The sequence below is a fragment of the Glycine soja genome, chromosome 16, assembly GCF_004193775.1.
Source record: "Glycine soja cultivar W05 chromosome 16, ASM419377v2, whole genome shotgun sequence".
Lineage (NCBI taxonomy): Eukaryota > Viridiplantae > Streptophyta > Magnoliopsida > Fabales > Fabaceae > Glycine > Glycine soja.
The window spans coordinates 37,952,281-37,969,402 of record NC_041017.1 but is presented as its reverse complement, the minus strand read 5'-3'; the positions used below and the strand labels follow the sequence as shown (position 1 = coordinate 37,969,402).

Sequence of the window (17,122 nt, the reverse complement as noted above, 5' to 3'; positions counted from 1 at the left end):
GCCATCTTGATAAAGAGATAAATGGTACCAACACAAAGAGTGCGTGTGTGGGTGCCATCTTGATTCACAGCCATTGGTGTGCTTACAACTCAACTAGACTACTCTCACAAATGGGATAATTTTCCTCCATTCGTTCTCATTCACTGTTACTTCCCGTTAAATTAATATGCTTAAGTGGGATGATAAGGATGGGGGCTTCTTTAGGTCACAGAACAAGCTCAACATGGGACATTTGTCCTAATAAACCAAGACCATTTATTTCAATTCATTAATTATCGTTATCTTGCATATTTTATATTATATATATGTCGACACAGTTGAAAAATATTATAAAATGAATTGAAGTAATTTAAAACATATTTGGTTTACAGTCATCTTGTTTAATTTGCATAAATTTTGATATCAAATCTAATAGACCACCAAAAACTGAGCACACACACACAAAAAGATGAAATACTTTTGCAATTTTTTTTTTATCAGCAAGGGATAACCAACCATGCACTTATTAATTGAAAAAGAAACTATTCGCATTTTGTCACCGCAGCAGCTAGAAGTGGTGATGACCAGAGGTAGGTTCGTGACATATAGAATATAAAGATTAGAGATTACTTACGGTTGGTAGATTGAGCATTTATTTTTGTCCCCTTCACACACAGATAAGTTTTTAATTTGAGCTATTATGTAAGTAAATAAATCCATCTAACACCATTATTTATTTCCTTTGTGAATTGTTGGGGAAAAAAAATCATAATATCATTTTCTACACAATTTCTTTTGTTATTATATAATACATATTTTCATGCAAGTCATAAATTTTATGGTTGATTATTTTAGTATGGGACAATAAATGACGTTGCTTGTGTATATATAATTAATTATCATGTTAAACTGTATGAGTAATGATTCGTAAATTGATTGTGGATGATATTGCATGAATAATTTTGTCTAAAATTATTTTTCAAAACAATTAATCAATAATTTGCATCAAACAAAATAATATGATCACAAAATATATAGAATGCGTATATGGCACAAAGAAAAAATAATTACCAAATGCTATTTTGGTGCTCAAGTCCTGCTCACTCGTCACTTGCCAAATATTCTTGTTCGTCCACTTAGGAGGTAAATTCGCAGAGTTATACCAAAGAAAACAAAAATCGCCTAATGTGAACGAATTTAGAATAATATATAAGGCAAAAATCTAGCTAGCTTATCAATTTTATTCTCCCATTCTAAATTTCTCATTAGGGTTGTTGTAACTTATATATATAATTATTCATCGACATGTTTTTCCCTATCAGGGTGCCAAATGGGACAAAGGGTATATTCATGTTGAATTGTCAATGTAGAAAAGTGGGCCTAGAAAGGAAGATGGAGACAAGTAGTTCAGAGAAGAGAATTTATTTCCTGCGTAGCATCTCCAAATAAAAGGATTGGAGAGGAACACTTTTGTAATTGGGTACACCAAATTAGAGTGAAGAGTACTAGCACTTTAAGACTAAACCATAACGATTCTAGCACTAACAACTCTCTCTTTTTTCTTTTTCAAGATAAGGAGATGTTCTTACAATTTTGTGAAATTGATACCTGTGCAAGTATTAAACATTCACACTGGCCTCCAAGAGATGCATATTGAAAAAAACTCAACAAATATCTCCTAACAGTAGTTCCTCCAAAAGTATAATATTATTAAGAGTTGAGTATGCTTTTATCTCTCAGATTTAGGTTGTTACTTTTTCCAAATTTAAATTTCTTTATTTTAGTATCTTAATTTCAAAAAATATATGATTTTTAGTCTCTCTTATGATAAAAAAAAATTACCATAAATTATACATTCAAACCATCAAAATTCATTAGAAGGAACTAAAAAAATAAATTTTGAAATTAAGGGAAAAAAATTAAATATGAAAAATAAAAAATACCCCAAACGTAAAGATTAAAAAATATATTTAAGTCTTTATATTAATTAATTAGTGTTTTTTTAGAGTTATTTTTTAAAATCTGAGCCAACCTGACAAATTAAATCAAACCGCTGATGCATTAACTGAAAATTTATAACAAAGTTCTAAAACATATATATTGAGAACCTTAATTACAGGCTTCCAGCTAAGAATAAACCTCATTACAAATATGAAGCAATAAACCATAACCTAAAATCTGTTAGATTTTTACTGAACTTGCTTAGATAGACATTTCTCACGTCACCTCACATAAGAACATCAAGATAACCGAATCGAGAACATATAAATAGGACAAATAAAGCTTAAGGTATTTATATTTAGTTTTTACCTTCTATTTATATCATGCAAACATTGACTTAAGTACTGGAGTCTTTTACTTATATATGCATCTCCAAAATTTGACTCTTGGGAACCTAGAGATATTTTATTCGAATATTTTAAGTTGGATGACCCGTACTCAACAATTTCAATTAGTGCATCTGTCCAAATTATATTCTGATAGATCATAGATATCTTCCTAGTTAGATGGCAAATAGCAATCATGAGATATGAGAAATCTTAAGGCATGATGACTTATTGCTCTTGGGATTTCTTAGTATACTTTTTTTTTTTTTTAATCTTGTGTGCTTGATTTCTCTCTCCATGGTGCTTTGTTGTATAATCTAGAAGTTTTGGCTAACAATTTCTGTTGGGTACACATAAGGGAATTCTTCTAGGAATTGTGAGACTGATTGGACCACCCAATCAATCAAGTTGAGGATCAACCAATAAATTGAAGGAGGAGCTCAAATATATATTTCATTCAAAGAGTACTAATTAATAATGCTTGTATCGTTTGTGTTTCTTTTAGTGCTGACAAAGACTCGTTGATAAGCTCCTCAGTGGCCTTGTCCCATTGGCGTAATTCAGAATGTCATGTTTTCCACTAATATTTGGTAAATTATGAAGAAATTAAGAAAATGAAAGTAAAATGGCAGAGGGGGAAATTTGATCTCAAAATGTATCTAGATTTGTTCAAGGATGAACTGGATTCTATGTTTGTCCAAAAGCAACTAGTGATGATAGCTTAGAATTCAAATTTTGCAATAATTAGTTATGAAGTTGATTGATTGTGTTCCTTTTGGAATTATTTACAGAGTATATCGATCATATATTTTTATTTTGATAAGCATTGTAGAGTAATTGAGATACGTACATTAATATGTAGGAAAAATGTTTTAACGATAAAAGGATACTCGCATTGTTAGGTCTAAGACGACATAATCCAATATTTTAACGATATATAATAAACACGACATAACAAAATATTGTTATATTGAAACTAATATTTGCACAACAAGTATGCAAATACAAGATTGATTGGCTACTTCATTGAATGAGAAAGAACAATTGATACATGCTATTAGTCATTCGTCTAATAAAGTCTTTACCAATACTATTTCTTGTAGTGCTTCTATATCGTTCAGAGTTCACAAGGATATATAGACTTTATGCACATGTTTACTTTCAATTACTTGAAATGAACATTCTTTGTAACCCAGTGTAAACACTATAATTTATTTTTCTCAAATTATAATTTTGGTATTTTTTAATCCCGGATCTACTATTTTGATCCTTTTATTATTATTTTCACATTTTAGTCCACATATTTTAAAAATTCTATAATTTTTGTTAGTATTGTGATAGGGTGAAAATTTACATTAAACAATTAAAAAATAAATGTATACAAAATTGAGAATTAGATTAAAATTGTAAATATTTTAAAATGCAGAAAATGAAATTGCAAAAAAAAAAATATGAATGACTAAAACCACGTATCTAAAGTTTAAATTAAAGAAAACAGAAATTATAGTTTCGCCAAAAGTTTTAGAAGACTACGAAAATTTATTGTAGTTATTGATAAACATTTTATATAATTTCTCACTTACATGTTCTCTCTTGATTTTTCGGAATCTTTTGGGTGGAGAGAAATGAAATTTGAAATGAAAATTTGAAATTTAAAACTCATACCAAATTTTAGAACCTTCCTCTCATTTCTCATGGAATAATAAGTTTCATATATAAAAAAAGTGATAAACTACACTCTCCTACTCTACCACACATATATTATATCCTTTTATGCTTTTAATAACTAAATGATTTAACAAGTTGTAACTAAATATCATACATCAATCACTTTCAATATATATATTTAAAAATTCAAATATGTTACTTACTTGAATATGATATATTACTTTTAATATCAACCGAATTACTAAATGATTTAATTTAACTTACTAGCTCTTTCAGTTTATTATTTTCAACATTTTTAATTTATTTCTAACTTGAATTTAAATATATATATTTTAAAAATATCAATATATCACAATATAAATTATTCGTCATAAATTTAAAATATAATTTATATATTTATAAATATTTATTTATTATAAATTATGAACTTTAGTTGTATAAAATGAGTATTTATTTCTATGCAACAGACAGGCTAAAATGGTAATTTATAAAATATTCTTACTTTCCGCTCAACCTTCTTTACTTTCCAAAATATTATATTATAAAACAAATAAAAATAAACGCGTACTGTTTTTTAAAATTTAAATATGCTATAGGACAATCGCAGCAAAAGGAATCAAATAGCCGATTCAACAACACTGACTATATCTACAAATAAATTTGATCTGTCTAAAAATTTATGTGCAAAGTGAATGAAAGAGCTAGACAAAATGAATCAAGAATTAATGTTCTTCAATTTAAGGATTAGGTTTGCTTCTTCCAGCTATTTATATACATTTAAACTTTTCTGGGTTTTCTTTGCTTATTTTGGAACCAAATGGACCCATGAGGCCAGGTAACATTTGGCATGCGAAAATTTATTGGAGAAAAACAAATTAACAAAATAACCTTTATATAAACAATAAAGTAAAGAGTGAAAAAGAAAATTAAGTGATGCCATAAAAGAGGGGGAATGAGATGGAGAGATGATGGATCCTGATTGGAACTAAAAAGGCAAGTGGCGTAGGGGAGAGAGAGAGAGAACTTAGGTTAGGTTATGTTTGGTTTTCTATTTGGGAACTCCCAACCTCAGTTTGGAGAATAAATTTATTTTGGTGACATATTTGGATTGTTTTTTTCAAACTTATTTTTCCAAACATGCACTTAATTCATCCTACCTGATTCAATTGGGCATGATGAGGAGATGGTGAGAGACTTTTTCATTCTTGTTCTTGCCTCACAAAAAGCAGGATAGGTTCAGATTTAAAAGATGTAAGTTTAAATTTTTTTAATTTCAACTCCATCTCTGGATTTTATTGTGTTTCAACTATCACATCTTTTTTTATATAATTTTAATTTACTTATATATTTTAAAATAAATATGTTAGATATATAATTTTAATTTAAGTAATATAAAATAAATATGTTTGATAAAAAAATAGTTTTGAATTTATTAAATACAGTTAAGTTATATCTTTAAATTAATTTCATTTACCGATTTTAGATTATTTTTTTACATTATCAATTTTAGAGTGAAACATATGTTAATAGTGAAAGGAAATAATTTTTATTAGTATTTATCAAATGGACATTATAGAATCATTAACAAACAATGCATTATTAAGTTGGCATACATAAAATCTTAAGCAAAAATATGAGAGATATCATCTTAAGAAAAAAGAAAAAAAAAATGTAGGAAAGGAAGATATAGTGATAGTGAGGTGAGGTAGATGAAAATGAATGAGTTGGGTGTGGGTTTCGAGGAAGATAAAAGGACCAACTGAAAGGCTGGCAATGCCAAAGCCAAACATGAATATACGTTCATCCACTCACTTCTACCCTACTTTTGGGACCCACCCACTTCCCATTTTTTACCACACCTCTTGCCTCAACCATTATTTCTCAAAGCTTATTCTTAAATATGGTTAGTTAAACTACATTAAATAATTATATTGCAACTTTCATATCATAAAGTTACTATTAAATGTTTATTTACTTTTTTTTATAGGCATTAAATGTTTTTTTTTTACCATCAACGTGTGTGATCATTTTATATAACTCTAACAATAATATTATCTGTATAATTTTTTTTTATAATTGAACATTTTTTATCTATGACAATTTATAACAAATCGCATATTATATTCAACCAAATAAATTATATTCTTTGATATAATTAAGCATGGGGATTATGGAATAGTTTTATTTTATTGATCAATAGATTTTTATAATAAAGATATGAATTTATAATCTTTTTTTCTTTTCATTTTTTTATCACTATGTCAATCTTATAAATAATAATCTCTTAAGTATTGTGAATCAGTTTATGTGACAATTTTTTAAAGTTTAACCATAAATTTTAAGTTTGAGTTTTGAATATACATTTTATTGTTATAATAATTTTATTCGACTTAAATAAAATTATCGTAGGTAAAAAATATTTAAAATATATACTAAAAAATTTATTAGATGCATTTTGTATTTATTTATTTAATTAATACTTTAAAAGCATTTGCTAGTGTTTATTTTTTAAAAATGTTTGATGCCACATTTTTTAATATGTTTTCATTAGTATGCAAATCTGACTAATGAGAAATAAACAAAAATATTTTAATAGTTTAATAGTAACATGTATCTCTCTCTCAAAGGCCCCAAGTTTGGTCAATTGGGTCAAAGTGTGAAAGCACAGGCACCATTGGATTTTGTAACCGTTAGTTGTCAGCGTCACATTGATCCATCACCCACACTTACTCACATCACACCCCCACTATGCTCTTTTTAGCTGTAGCCCCTCTCCTTTTTTCTTTTCTTTTCTTTTCTTTTTGGTTTTTTCAATGACCAAAGTCTAATGTCAAGACGATAAAATAGGTTGAAATTGGACAAAGTAAAAATTTATTGTTGAGACTACAATAGGATTAAGTTACTCTAAAGTGAGAGAGGTTATATATATATTTTAAACTAATTGGAAACTAATTGGAAACTTTTAAGCTAGGTGTAAGCTAATAATTGAAAACTTTTTAAGCTAGCTTATTAGGTCAGTTTGTTTAAATTTAGTTGTTAAAAATACTTATTTTAAAAAATAAGTAGTTTTATGTTTTCTTAGCTTGTTTGTTTAAATGACCTATGGTAAAAAGAAATAGTTTTCTGTTTTTTTAAAAGCAAATCCAATCTACTTATTAAAAAATATATTTTTAAAAATGCTTATTTTAAAATTAGTTGTTTTAAATTTAAACAAACTGGTCCTAAATGGTAAGTATGTGATAAAATCGTAAATTAAAGTGCCTGAAAATATAAAATGATAAAAGTGGACATATTTATATGAATTTAAAATTTATTTGATGGATAAATATATATCTTGAAGTATTATAATTTTAGTTTTTCTAATTAATTTTAAACCCTTGTTAAAATAAATTGTCTAGTATAAACTTGCTTTTAAATATCAATTTCATACATATAATAAAGAATAAAAAATTAATTCATAAAAATTATCGGGAGAAAGCAAAATGGGAGTGAGAAAGAATGTTTGAGAAGAAATGTTAGTGGGCAATAGGGATAATAGTTTAAATGTGTGAATGAGTGAAAAAGAAAATAAATAAAAATAGAAATCTTGATTTATTTAAAAAAAGAAAATCTAATAAATAATTTTAAAACAATTGTTTCAAAAAAGACAAAAAGTTATAAGTTATAAGATAATTTTTTTTTAAAAAAAATATAACTTGAAGGAACGTTTTAAAAAATATTATAAGTTACTTAAAAAAATTATTTATCGAACAATCAAATAAATTTTTTAGTTAATAAAAAATATTCAAAATTAGCTAAAATAATTTATCAAACATAAATTTATGGTATATTAAAAAAGTAAAATAACAATTATGAGATAAAAAAAAACTAATTATTTTAAATAATTTATTTCTTCTTATACGAAAATTATTACGGTACTAACAAAATATATATTACATCTAAGACATATGATATGTGTGTTATTTAATAAATATAACATACATTATTCGTTAAATGCTATATTTAAAAATATATTTTATGAATGTGTTGCATTTATTACATTTTGAAAAATATATTATATTTTTAATAAATAATATATAATAATATTATTAGATTTAATAATATATTAACGTATTATTTTTAAAGCAATAATTATAATTTATTCAATAGAGTATAATTATATCTATTATGAGGGAGGAATGACGCCCCAAACCATATATAAACGTAATACATTAATTATATATATTAATATTTTAATCTACCTATTAAGTAAATTTATAATTATTGTTTTAGTGGTAGAGTAAAATTACGAGGGAGGAATGACGCCAAATCGTATATAAATGTATTTTTTTGCGGCATATATAAATGTAATTTAACAACCATGGCTGATTAATTCATTAATCAAATATTTTAGATTTATGAAAATAATTTATATTAAAAATTAAATTTAATATAAGTGTAGAAATGAAATATATAGTAAAACTTGCTTATTGAATTTTAATTTATATTAAAACCTAAAGATTTCAATATCAAAAAAGTAAAACAAGTTAATATAGCAAAAGTTAAATAAATTAAGGTAAAATATTTTGAAATTTAATCCACCTTATTCATGTTTGAATTAAAGAAGAGTATATTAAAAAAAAGAAGAAATTGAACAAGAGAGTAAAGATTTTCACTACCTTATTCACTTTCTTGTGGCAGTTAATATTTCCTCATCCAATTTTAGTTTATTTATATTAAAATGAAAGCATCTCAACAAATTAAACAAAAAATATTGAAAGGTATTTTTTAAAAATTTTATTCACATTATTTTAATTTTATGAAAATAAATAGAATTTATTTGAATGATGATTAAGAATCTATAAACAAATTTTGTTAAAAAACCAAGAAAAAGATAATAAGAGTTTAGAGTTGAACTTAAATGATTGAAGGGGTGATAAGTTGTTATAAAATCCATTTTTAGCAATAAACAAAATAAAAGGAGTCCTTGAGGAGAAGGAAGGAGTAACTGGTTGGTGGAGAAGGAGAAACAAAATCGAATAAATCTATGTTTGATTTTGAATACGAATTTAGAAAACTCATTTTAGAAAAGGAAGAAGAAGAATTGTTTTGCTGGAAAAGTCTGTTTGCAACTGAAATCCAAACATGCAGAGACATCCACAGAGAGAAGACCCAAGGGAACTTGTAGGGACGGAGTGGTCATTTTCAAAGACCTACCCCATCTTTATAACATGTCCAATTCCCAGCTTTCATGTGTTTTCCTCTTTCTCTCTCTCTCTCTCATTCTCTCTCAGAGAAAATCCACTCTTCTTTTCTCTCTCTTACAGACACTCTCTTTCTTCTTCCCTTCTTCCCTCCACTGTCCACCGTTGCAGCAGCTGCAATACGTTTCTCTTTCTCCCTGAGGTATAAATCGATGTTCATGCTCTGTTTTCCTCTGTTTTGCTCTGCCTTTTTAAGGGTTTTTGATGCTCATGCTTTTTTTTTCCTCTCCCGGTTTTCTCAGTGTTTTGTTTGATGAGCCTGTTTATTTTTCCGTTTCGTTTAGTGGGTGCTCTTCAGAATTTTTCCTTTTCGTGTTTCACTTGCCTAGATCTAGTGTCTGTGGAGTGCGTGGTGGGTGTTGGTGTGATCTGTTTTTAGTTTAGATTTTTACGATTTCTGTTTTGTTTTCTCTTTGGTGTTTCTGGTGTCTAAGCTTTGCTTGGGTTTCAGATCGCATGTTGTTTTTTCTCTTAGGGATTTTTTTTTTTGTTTGGGGTTTGGTTTTTGGAGATTTTGGTAATTTTCTTTATGTTGGCTTTGGATTTTCTAGCAATGTCTGGGTTTTCACCGGTGGTTTAGGTTTTTTGTGTTTTCTACGAACATTCTTTTTAGTTATTGCTTATTTTTTGTTGGACTTTTTTAACCCTACATGAGAAGAGAATAATCGCGTGTCGCGTGTTTATGCTGGGGGTGAATATAAATCACTGTGTACTTTGCTTGTTTGCTTTTTATTCTTTGTCAAAATTTTGAAGGTTTTTTACCGACACATTGTTTGGTCAGGGTTTTTGAACTCTGATGATGTTCTATTTACTAGTCAATGGGTTTTATTACTGGTAAATTATTCTGAGCATGTTTTCATAGTAATTGGTTATGTTGTCAATTTAATTGGTTAGTTGTTGTTATTAAGGTTTTAAAATGCTGTTGCCTGCGTTTTTTATGTGAACCTTGATATTGTGGGAAATTGTGGATATTTGTGGTTGATGCAGCTGCAATTGCAGTTGTATTTATTGTGTGTGTTAATTACTTTTTATTCCTTGGTAAGTGCTGTGTGTCATTTAATTAGTGTGCCGAGTATTTATTATACAATTTTGGTGTTGCCACCTATGAAGCACGGACGCCCCAGCCCCTTGCCGTGTGACACGACACCTGTACTACTTTCTGTGTCCACGTGTTCGTGTCCGTGTCGGTGGACGCCCCAGCCCCTTGCCGTGTGACACGACACCTGTACTACTTTCTGTGTCCACGTGTTCGTGTCCGTGTCGGTGTCGGTGCTTCATAGGTTGCCACTGTTGATATGATTTTGGTGTTGTTATTTTGTTTTTTGGCTTCTAGATGATATGATTTGGTGTTGCCATTTGATTCGTTTTCTTGTTGTCTATTCACATTGGCAATGCTGATCATAGAGCTTGCCTTTTGATGGATGATTAATTATTAATAACAAATGTGTCCCATGCGTGCAGTTTTCGTCATGGTCAGAAAGAGAAGAACTGAACTACCAAGTGGGGGTGAAAGCTCTGAGGCTCAACACCCTTCTGAAAGGAGTGCACCACCGCCCCAACAACAAGCTGCTGCTGCTGCCCCAGGAGGGGCTGGACCCCAAGGAGGCAGAGGCTGGGGTCCCCAAGGAGGAAGAGGAGGGGGCCGCAGCCGTGGGATGCCCCAACAGCAATATGGTGCCCCTCCTGATTATCAAGGTAGGGGAAGGGGAGGGCCTTCTCAGCAAGGAGGCCGTGGAGGATATGGCAGTGGCCGAAGTGGTGGTGGTGGTGGTATGGGCAGTGGCCGTGGCGTTGGTCCTTCATATGGTGGCCCATCGAGGCCACCGGCACCCGAGCTGCACCAAGCAACCTCAGTTCAGTCATATCAAACTGGGGTGAGTTCTCAGCCTGCATCATCTGAGGCCAGTTCATCCCTGCCGCCAGAGCCTATTGATTTGGAACAGTCAATGGGGCAGATGGTGCTTCATTCTGAACCTGCTCCTACTCCTCCTCCTGCAAGTAAATCATCAATGAGGTTTCCCCTTCGACCTGGAAAGGGTAGCTATGGCACCAAGTGTGTTGTTAAGGCTAATCATTTCTTTGCTGAGTTACCCAACAAAGATCTGCATCAATATGATGTAAGTTCCAACTTTGATAATGATTGGTGGAAAAATTCTTATTCTTCTGTTTAACAAATTAATTATTTGCTGCTTCTGGTTGTTTAGGTTACAATTACTCCAGAAGTGATATCAAGAGGGGTGAACCGTGCTGTTATGGAGCAGTTGGTGAGACTGTACCGGGAATCTCACTTGGGTAAGAGACTCCCTGCTTATGATGGACGCAAGAGCCTCTATACTGCTGGACCACTTCCTTTTATGTCAAAGGAGTTCAGAATTGTTCTCGTTGATGATGATGAAGGAGCTGGAGGCCAGAGGTTTACTTCTGTGTTTATTACTGATTGTTTCTTAGTTTTTGATTTTATCATTGTTTCATTTTATAATTTTTTGTTATATTCAATGCAGGAGGGACAGGGAGTTCAAGGTTGTGATAAAATTGGCTGCACGTGCAGACCTTCACCATTTGGGACTCTTTTTACAAGGAAGGCAAACTGATGCTCCTCAAGAGGCTTTGCAGGTCCTTGACATTGTTCTGCGCGAACTCCCTACTACAAGGTTCCTGTTACAATTTGTTTTGTTTTCGGTTTAGTACAATTTGGTTCACTATGATTTATTTCTGTTTAGTATAATTTGTTTCACTATGTTTGTGACACTCTTTGCTAACTGGATGTTTGATGTTGTAGGTATTGTCCTGTCGGAAGATCATTTTATTCACCTGATTTGGGCAGAAGACAGCCTTTAGGTGAGGGATTGGAAAGCTGGCGTGGTTTCTACCAGAGTATTCGGCCTACACAGATGGGGCTATCACTGAACATTGGTTTGTTGTAACATAGTTTTAGTCTGTACATCTATTTCTTTTTTTCCTAGATTTTCCTTTTTTTTTCCTTAACTAGTTTGTTCTGTCCATTCAATTTTCAATCTAAATGTTGACTTATGGATGTGCAGATATGTCTTCCACTGCATTTATTGAGCCATTGCCAGTAATTGATTTCGTAACTCAACTGCTGAACAGAGATGTATCCGCCCGGCCACTTTCTGATGCTGATCGTGTGAAGGTCAGATTTTGTTAAGTGTCCTCGATATTGTCATTCTTGCTGTTTAGGTAGTGTAACATGGTGTATCACTGTGTGCATGCATAAGCATTTGTCACTGAATGTGAAGTGTACTTGCTTTTCCAACATCATTTTTTCAGCATTGCTTATAAACAAAATATTGGTGGATTTGATCTAAACTAAGAAATCCTATATTTTTCTGAATAACAGATCAAGAAAGCTCTCCGGGGTATCAAAGTTGAAGTGACACATCGTGGAAACATGAGAAGAAAATATCGTATCTCTGGTCTGACTTCACAGGCAACCAGAGAATTGACGTGAGTACTGGTAGCAATTTTTGTTTTAATGCTGTACATGAGTTTTTCTGCTGACTTTCTTTTGGTTCTCATTTTTAGATTCCCGGTAGATGAAAGGGGAACCATGAAATCTGTTGTGGAGTACTTCTATGAGACATATGGGTTTGTCATTCAACATACTCAGTGGCCTTGTCTGCAAGTTGGCAATGCACAGAGACCAAACTATTTGCCAATGGAGGTAAAAATCTCATGTTACAATAATCATTTGGCTATTTTTTGGGATGTACCTGCTTTAGCTAATATCTTGTCTGGTTATGTAGGTTTGCAAGATAGTGGAGGGTCAAAGGTACTCGAAAAGGCTTAATGAGAGGCAAATCACTAATTTGCTGAGAGTTACATGCCAGCGTCCTGGTGAGAGGGAGCGTGATATCATGCAGGTCAGAAAAATGCTGTCGGGCCATTTTTTTTATGGATTTATTTAATATTTTTTCTCTTTGGTAAATTTGATGTTTTTGTGATTTTGTTTGGTGCCATTTCTGTATCTGCATTAATTATTTTGTGTGCATCATGTATTTTCACTGTTCAGACAGTACACCACAACGCATACCACGAAGATCCTTATGCTAAAGAATTTGGAATCAAGATTAGCGAGAAACTTGCTCAAGTTGAAGCTCGCATCCTTCCTGCTCCATGGGTATTTTTTTATTGATCGTTTTATTGATTTTTAAACTTCTGCATTGTTTTCTATGATCTTACAATTGACATTTTATCTTCCCTTCAGCTCAAATATCACGATACGGGCAGAGAAAAGGATTGTCTTCCTCAAGTTGGGCAATGGAATATGATGAATAAGGTATTTTCTTGTTTGGTGCATTCTGGTAGCCATACAAAAAACAATACGCAGTACGGTTCATTGTATACTTTTATAATTTTTATATTATATTATCCATATTAATATATTAATTTGAATTATATTTCTTTCAGAAAATGGTTAATGGGGGGACAGTTAACAACTGGTTCTGCATAAACTTTTCAAGGAATGTTCAAGATAGTGTTGCCCGTGGTTTTTGCTATGAACTTGCTCAGATGTGTTATATATCTGGAATGGTATTGTAAATATTCCTGTTACACAAAATTGTTCTAGCATTCAGTTCCCTTGATTCTTGATTTAGTTAATATCTTTTGTTGCATGTGATCAGGCATTTACACCTGAGCCAGTAGTCCCCCCAGTCAGTGCTCGCCCTGATCAAGTGGAAAAGGTTCTTAAAACTCGGTATCATGATGCCAAGAACAAACTGCAAGGAAGAGAGCTTGATTTGCTCATCGTTATCTTGCCCGATAATAATGGATCTCTTTATGGTAATTTTTCATTGACTGTTTCATAATTTTTTTACCTTTCATACTGATTGAATTAATGAAAAACATCAATTTTGATTTGTTGTGTAGGTGATCTCAAACGGATATGTGAGACTGACCTAGGACTTGTTTCACAATGTTGCTTAACTAAGCATGTCTTCAAAATGAGCAAGCAGTACCTTGCAAATGTTGCTTTGAAAATTAATGTCAAAGTTGGAGGGAGAAACACTGTACTGGTTGATGCGCTCTCACGACGCATTCCCTTGGTCAGTGACAGACCTACAATTATTTTTGGAGCTGATGTGACTCATCCACATCCTGGAGAGGATTCAAGCCCATCAATTGCAGCAGTATGTTTTTTTAATTATTTTTAATGGTCCAAACAAGATGTTTTATTTTTTGGCAATTGGCTTTAATTAAGTCGGGTGTTTAAACTGTAGGTTGTGGCTTCGCAAGACTATCCTGAAATTACAAAGTATGCTGGTTTAGTTTGTGCCCAAGTTCATAGGCAGGAACTCATTCAGGATCTTTTCAAACAATGGCAAGATCCAGTCAGAGGAACAGTGACTGGTGGAATGATCAAGTACTCTACTTCCCTTTTTCTCATATGTGAGCTGGTTAATACACATTGGGACATTGGGGTTGCTGGACATTTTTTAGTTAGATAATAATATCATAAATCTTAGTTTTCTAGATTATTTTCTAATTTTATTTTATTTTTTTGGCAGGGAACTTCTTATATCTTTTAGGAGAGCTACAGGACAAAAGCCACAACGCATCATATTTTATAGGTAATTTTATGCTGTTAAAACCTTTGTTGTGATTACTAGATGATGATTAATATGTTGTATTTTATGTGATAATGAATTCTTAAATATCATTGTGAAGGGATGGTGTGAGTGAGGGACAGTTTTATCAGGTTCTACTGTTTGAGCTTGATGCTATTCGAAAGGTGAGAGAAATGTTTTTCTTGGTTATGAGAATATTTCGTTAATGCTAATTGCTAACTAATTCTTCTTTGCTTTGTTCCACCACCAGGCATGTGCATCCCTGGAACCCAATTATCAGCCTCCTGTGACTTTTGTGGTGGTTCAAAAGCGTCACCACACAAGGCTCTTTGCTAGCAACCATCATGATAAGAGTTCTGTTGACAAGAGTGGCAACATATTGCCTGGTATCTATCTACTCTAATTTAACTATTTCGTGCATACTTTCAAAATAACCAAGTTCACTGCTTTGGTGCTAAATAATAACACTGCTGAAAATGAAAATATTGCAGGCACTGTTGTTGACTCCAAAATCTGCCATCCCACCGAATTTGACTTTTATCTCTGCAGCCATGCTGGAATACAGGTAAACTTTTATACTCTCTTGCTCGCTAAATAACAATTCTCATGTTATTTTTGATGATATGATTTGATGTTGGATATGTTCTCATGTTTTTTTATGCTGCAGGGTACAAGCCGTCCTGCTCACTACCATGTGTTGTGGGATGAAAACAATTTTACTGCTGATGCCTTGCAAACACTCACCAACAATCTTTGCTACACGTAAGTAATTTGCATTGCCTTTCATCTTTCACTATTCCAATTTCTGATCAAAGATATAATTTGTAACTGAATGTTCTTGTTTTTGTAGATATGCTCGGTGCACCCGGTCTGTTTCAATCGGTGAGTTTTCTGTCATAGTTTGTTTTTTGGTGGATCTTCATATTATATTTGCTTTTTTGTGTGGTTATTAACTAATTTGTGGTGTTTAACAATTGCAGTGCCTCCTGCATACTATGCTCACCTTGCTGCATTCCGCGCAAGGTTTTACATGGAACCAGAGACGTCGGATAGTGGCTCTATGACAAGTGGTGCTGTTGCAGGCCGTGGGATGGGCGGTGTAGGGCGTAGCACGCGTGTACCTGGTGCCAATGCTGCTGTGAGACCATTGCCTGCACTCAAGGAGAACGTCAAGAGAGTTATGTTTTATTGTTAAGACATGAATGCCAAAGATTACTGTTAAAACCTTGTTTAGTGGAGTGCTTTTTTGCTTTCAAAGTTTCTCCAGCAGTGGTCATTAGGTATTGAGTTTTTTGAAACTATTTCAGGAGTGTGGTGTGTTGAATAAGGTGTGTTGTTTTGAAAGTATCTCCTGTGAGGAGTGCTTTTTATCTTTGCTGCTGTGAGGATATGAAGTTTGATGCAAATTATGTTTATTGTCGAAAGTACTTTGTTGTTGCCGTTGAGAGGTTGAATTTGGGTGAAATTGTTTCAGAAGATGAATTTATAATGTTTTGAATCGAGTTTTTGATGTGGTATTCTTGCTGCTCAGTGGTTGTAATTTAAAGCTTTAATATAATATGTAAATTTAAAATCTAATAAAATGATTTTCTTGTATATTGAAAAACTAAAATGATTTTGTTAATCAATATTGATCATATTTTTTTTAAAGAATGATCAAATTATATTGGTATGATTTTAATAATTATTATATCATATTGATAATTATATATAGAATGTGATTTTTATTAATATAATTGTTAAATTAGGTTTATATAAAAAGAAGAAAATTCAATATTTAGTTTTTAAAAGTATAAAATTTGCAACAAATTCAATCGATAAGTTTTATTTGTTATTTAAACGAGAGAGACACGTGACACAGGAGGATAAAAATATCATAGTTAATTAACGTTGGCTGCTTAACAGAGCAAATAACCTAAACACTGAACAGCATTCACCAATCCATGGCTTATGCCTAACTTGAGAAACAGAATCTCAACTAGCAATTAATCTTCCCAAAAAAAGAAAAACCTAAACACTGCTTTGTCACGAAATGGTAGATATATGAATTTCTTATAATTTTACATTTTTGAGAATTAAAATTTGAATTTTAATCTTTTAGAGATAAATTTATGAGTGATTTACACGTTTAGGAACAAAAATAATTATTGTCGAAAAATTTATTTAAATTAAGTAGTATTTTCTAATTCCTCATGTATTGTGTACACACTCATACGCAATTGATTTTATACGACAATCTGCATTATGTAAAATAATAGTCAGAATTCAGAAAAGCGCTGAATAACAACGTGTGCATTTGAGTTGGGATAAAGAAAAG

At 31.5% G+C, this 17,122-nt stretch overlaps 1 protein-coding gene across 1 annotated transcript; it reads left to right on the top strand.

Annotated features, from left to right (window-relative positions):
- Nucleotides 1–9,203: 9,203 nt before the first annotated feature.
- On the top strand, nucleotides 9,204–16,322 carry LOC114389410 (protein argonaute 1-like). Its single transcript, XM_028350079.1, has 22 exons — nucleotides 9,204–9,359; nucleotides 10,679–11,334; nucleotides 11,422–11,630; nucleotides 11,719–11,868; nucleotides 11,997–12,130; nucleotides 12,259–12,368; nucleotides 12,576–12,682; nucleotides 12,761–12,899; nucleotides 12,982–13,098; nucleotides 13,248–13,355; nucleotides 13,443–13,514; nucleotides 13,646–13,768; nucleotides 13,861–14,020; nucleotides 14,108–14,367; nucleotides 14,458–14,600; nucleotides 14,746–14,808; nucleotides 14,906–14,969; nucleotides 15,056–15,191; nucleotides 15,297–15,370; nucleotides 15,473–15,567; nucleotides 15,656–15,687; nucleotides 15,786–16,322. The coding sequence occupies exons 2-22, from the start codon at nucleotides 10,687–10,689 to the stop codon at nucleotides 15,998–16,000; spliced, it is 3,159 nt and encodes a 1,052-aa protein (XP_028205880.1). The 5' UTR covers nucleotides 9,204–9,359; nucleotides 10,679–10,686; the 3' UTR covers nucleotides 16,001–16,322.
- The last annotated feature ends 800 nt before the right edge of the window (nucleotides 16,323–17,122 follow it).

Excerpts from the sequence above, each read along its gene's own strand:
- LOC114389410 (XM_028350079.1), top strand. The coding sequence starts at position 10,687 with ATGGTCAGAAAGAGAAGAACTGAACTACCAAGTGGGGGTGAAAGCTCT. Across the intron at positions 13,099-13,247 it reads GGGAGCGTGATATCATGCAG|ACAGTACACCACAACGCATA; the intron begins GTCAGAAAAATG and ends TTCACTGTTCAG. Across the intron at positions 15,371-15,472 it reads GCAGCCATGCTGGAATACAG|GGTACAAGCCGTCCTGCTCA; the intron begins GTAAACTTTTAT and ends TTTATGCTGCAG.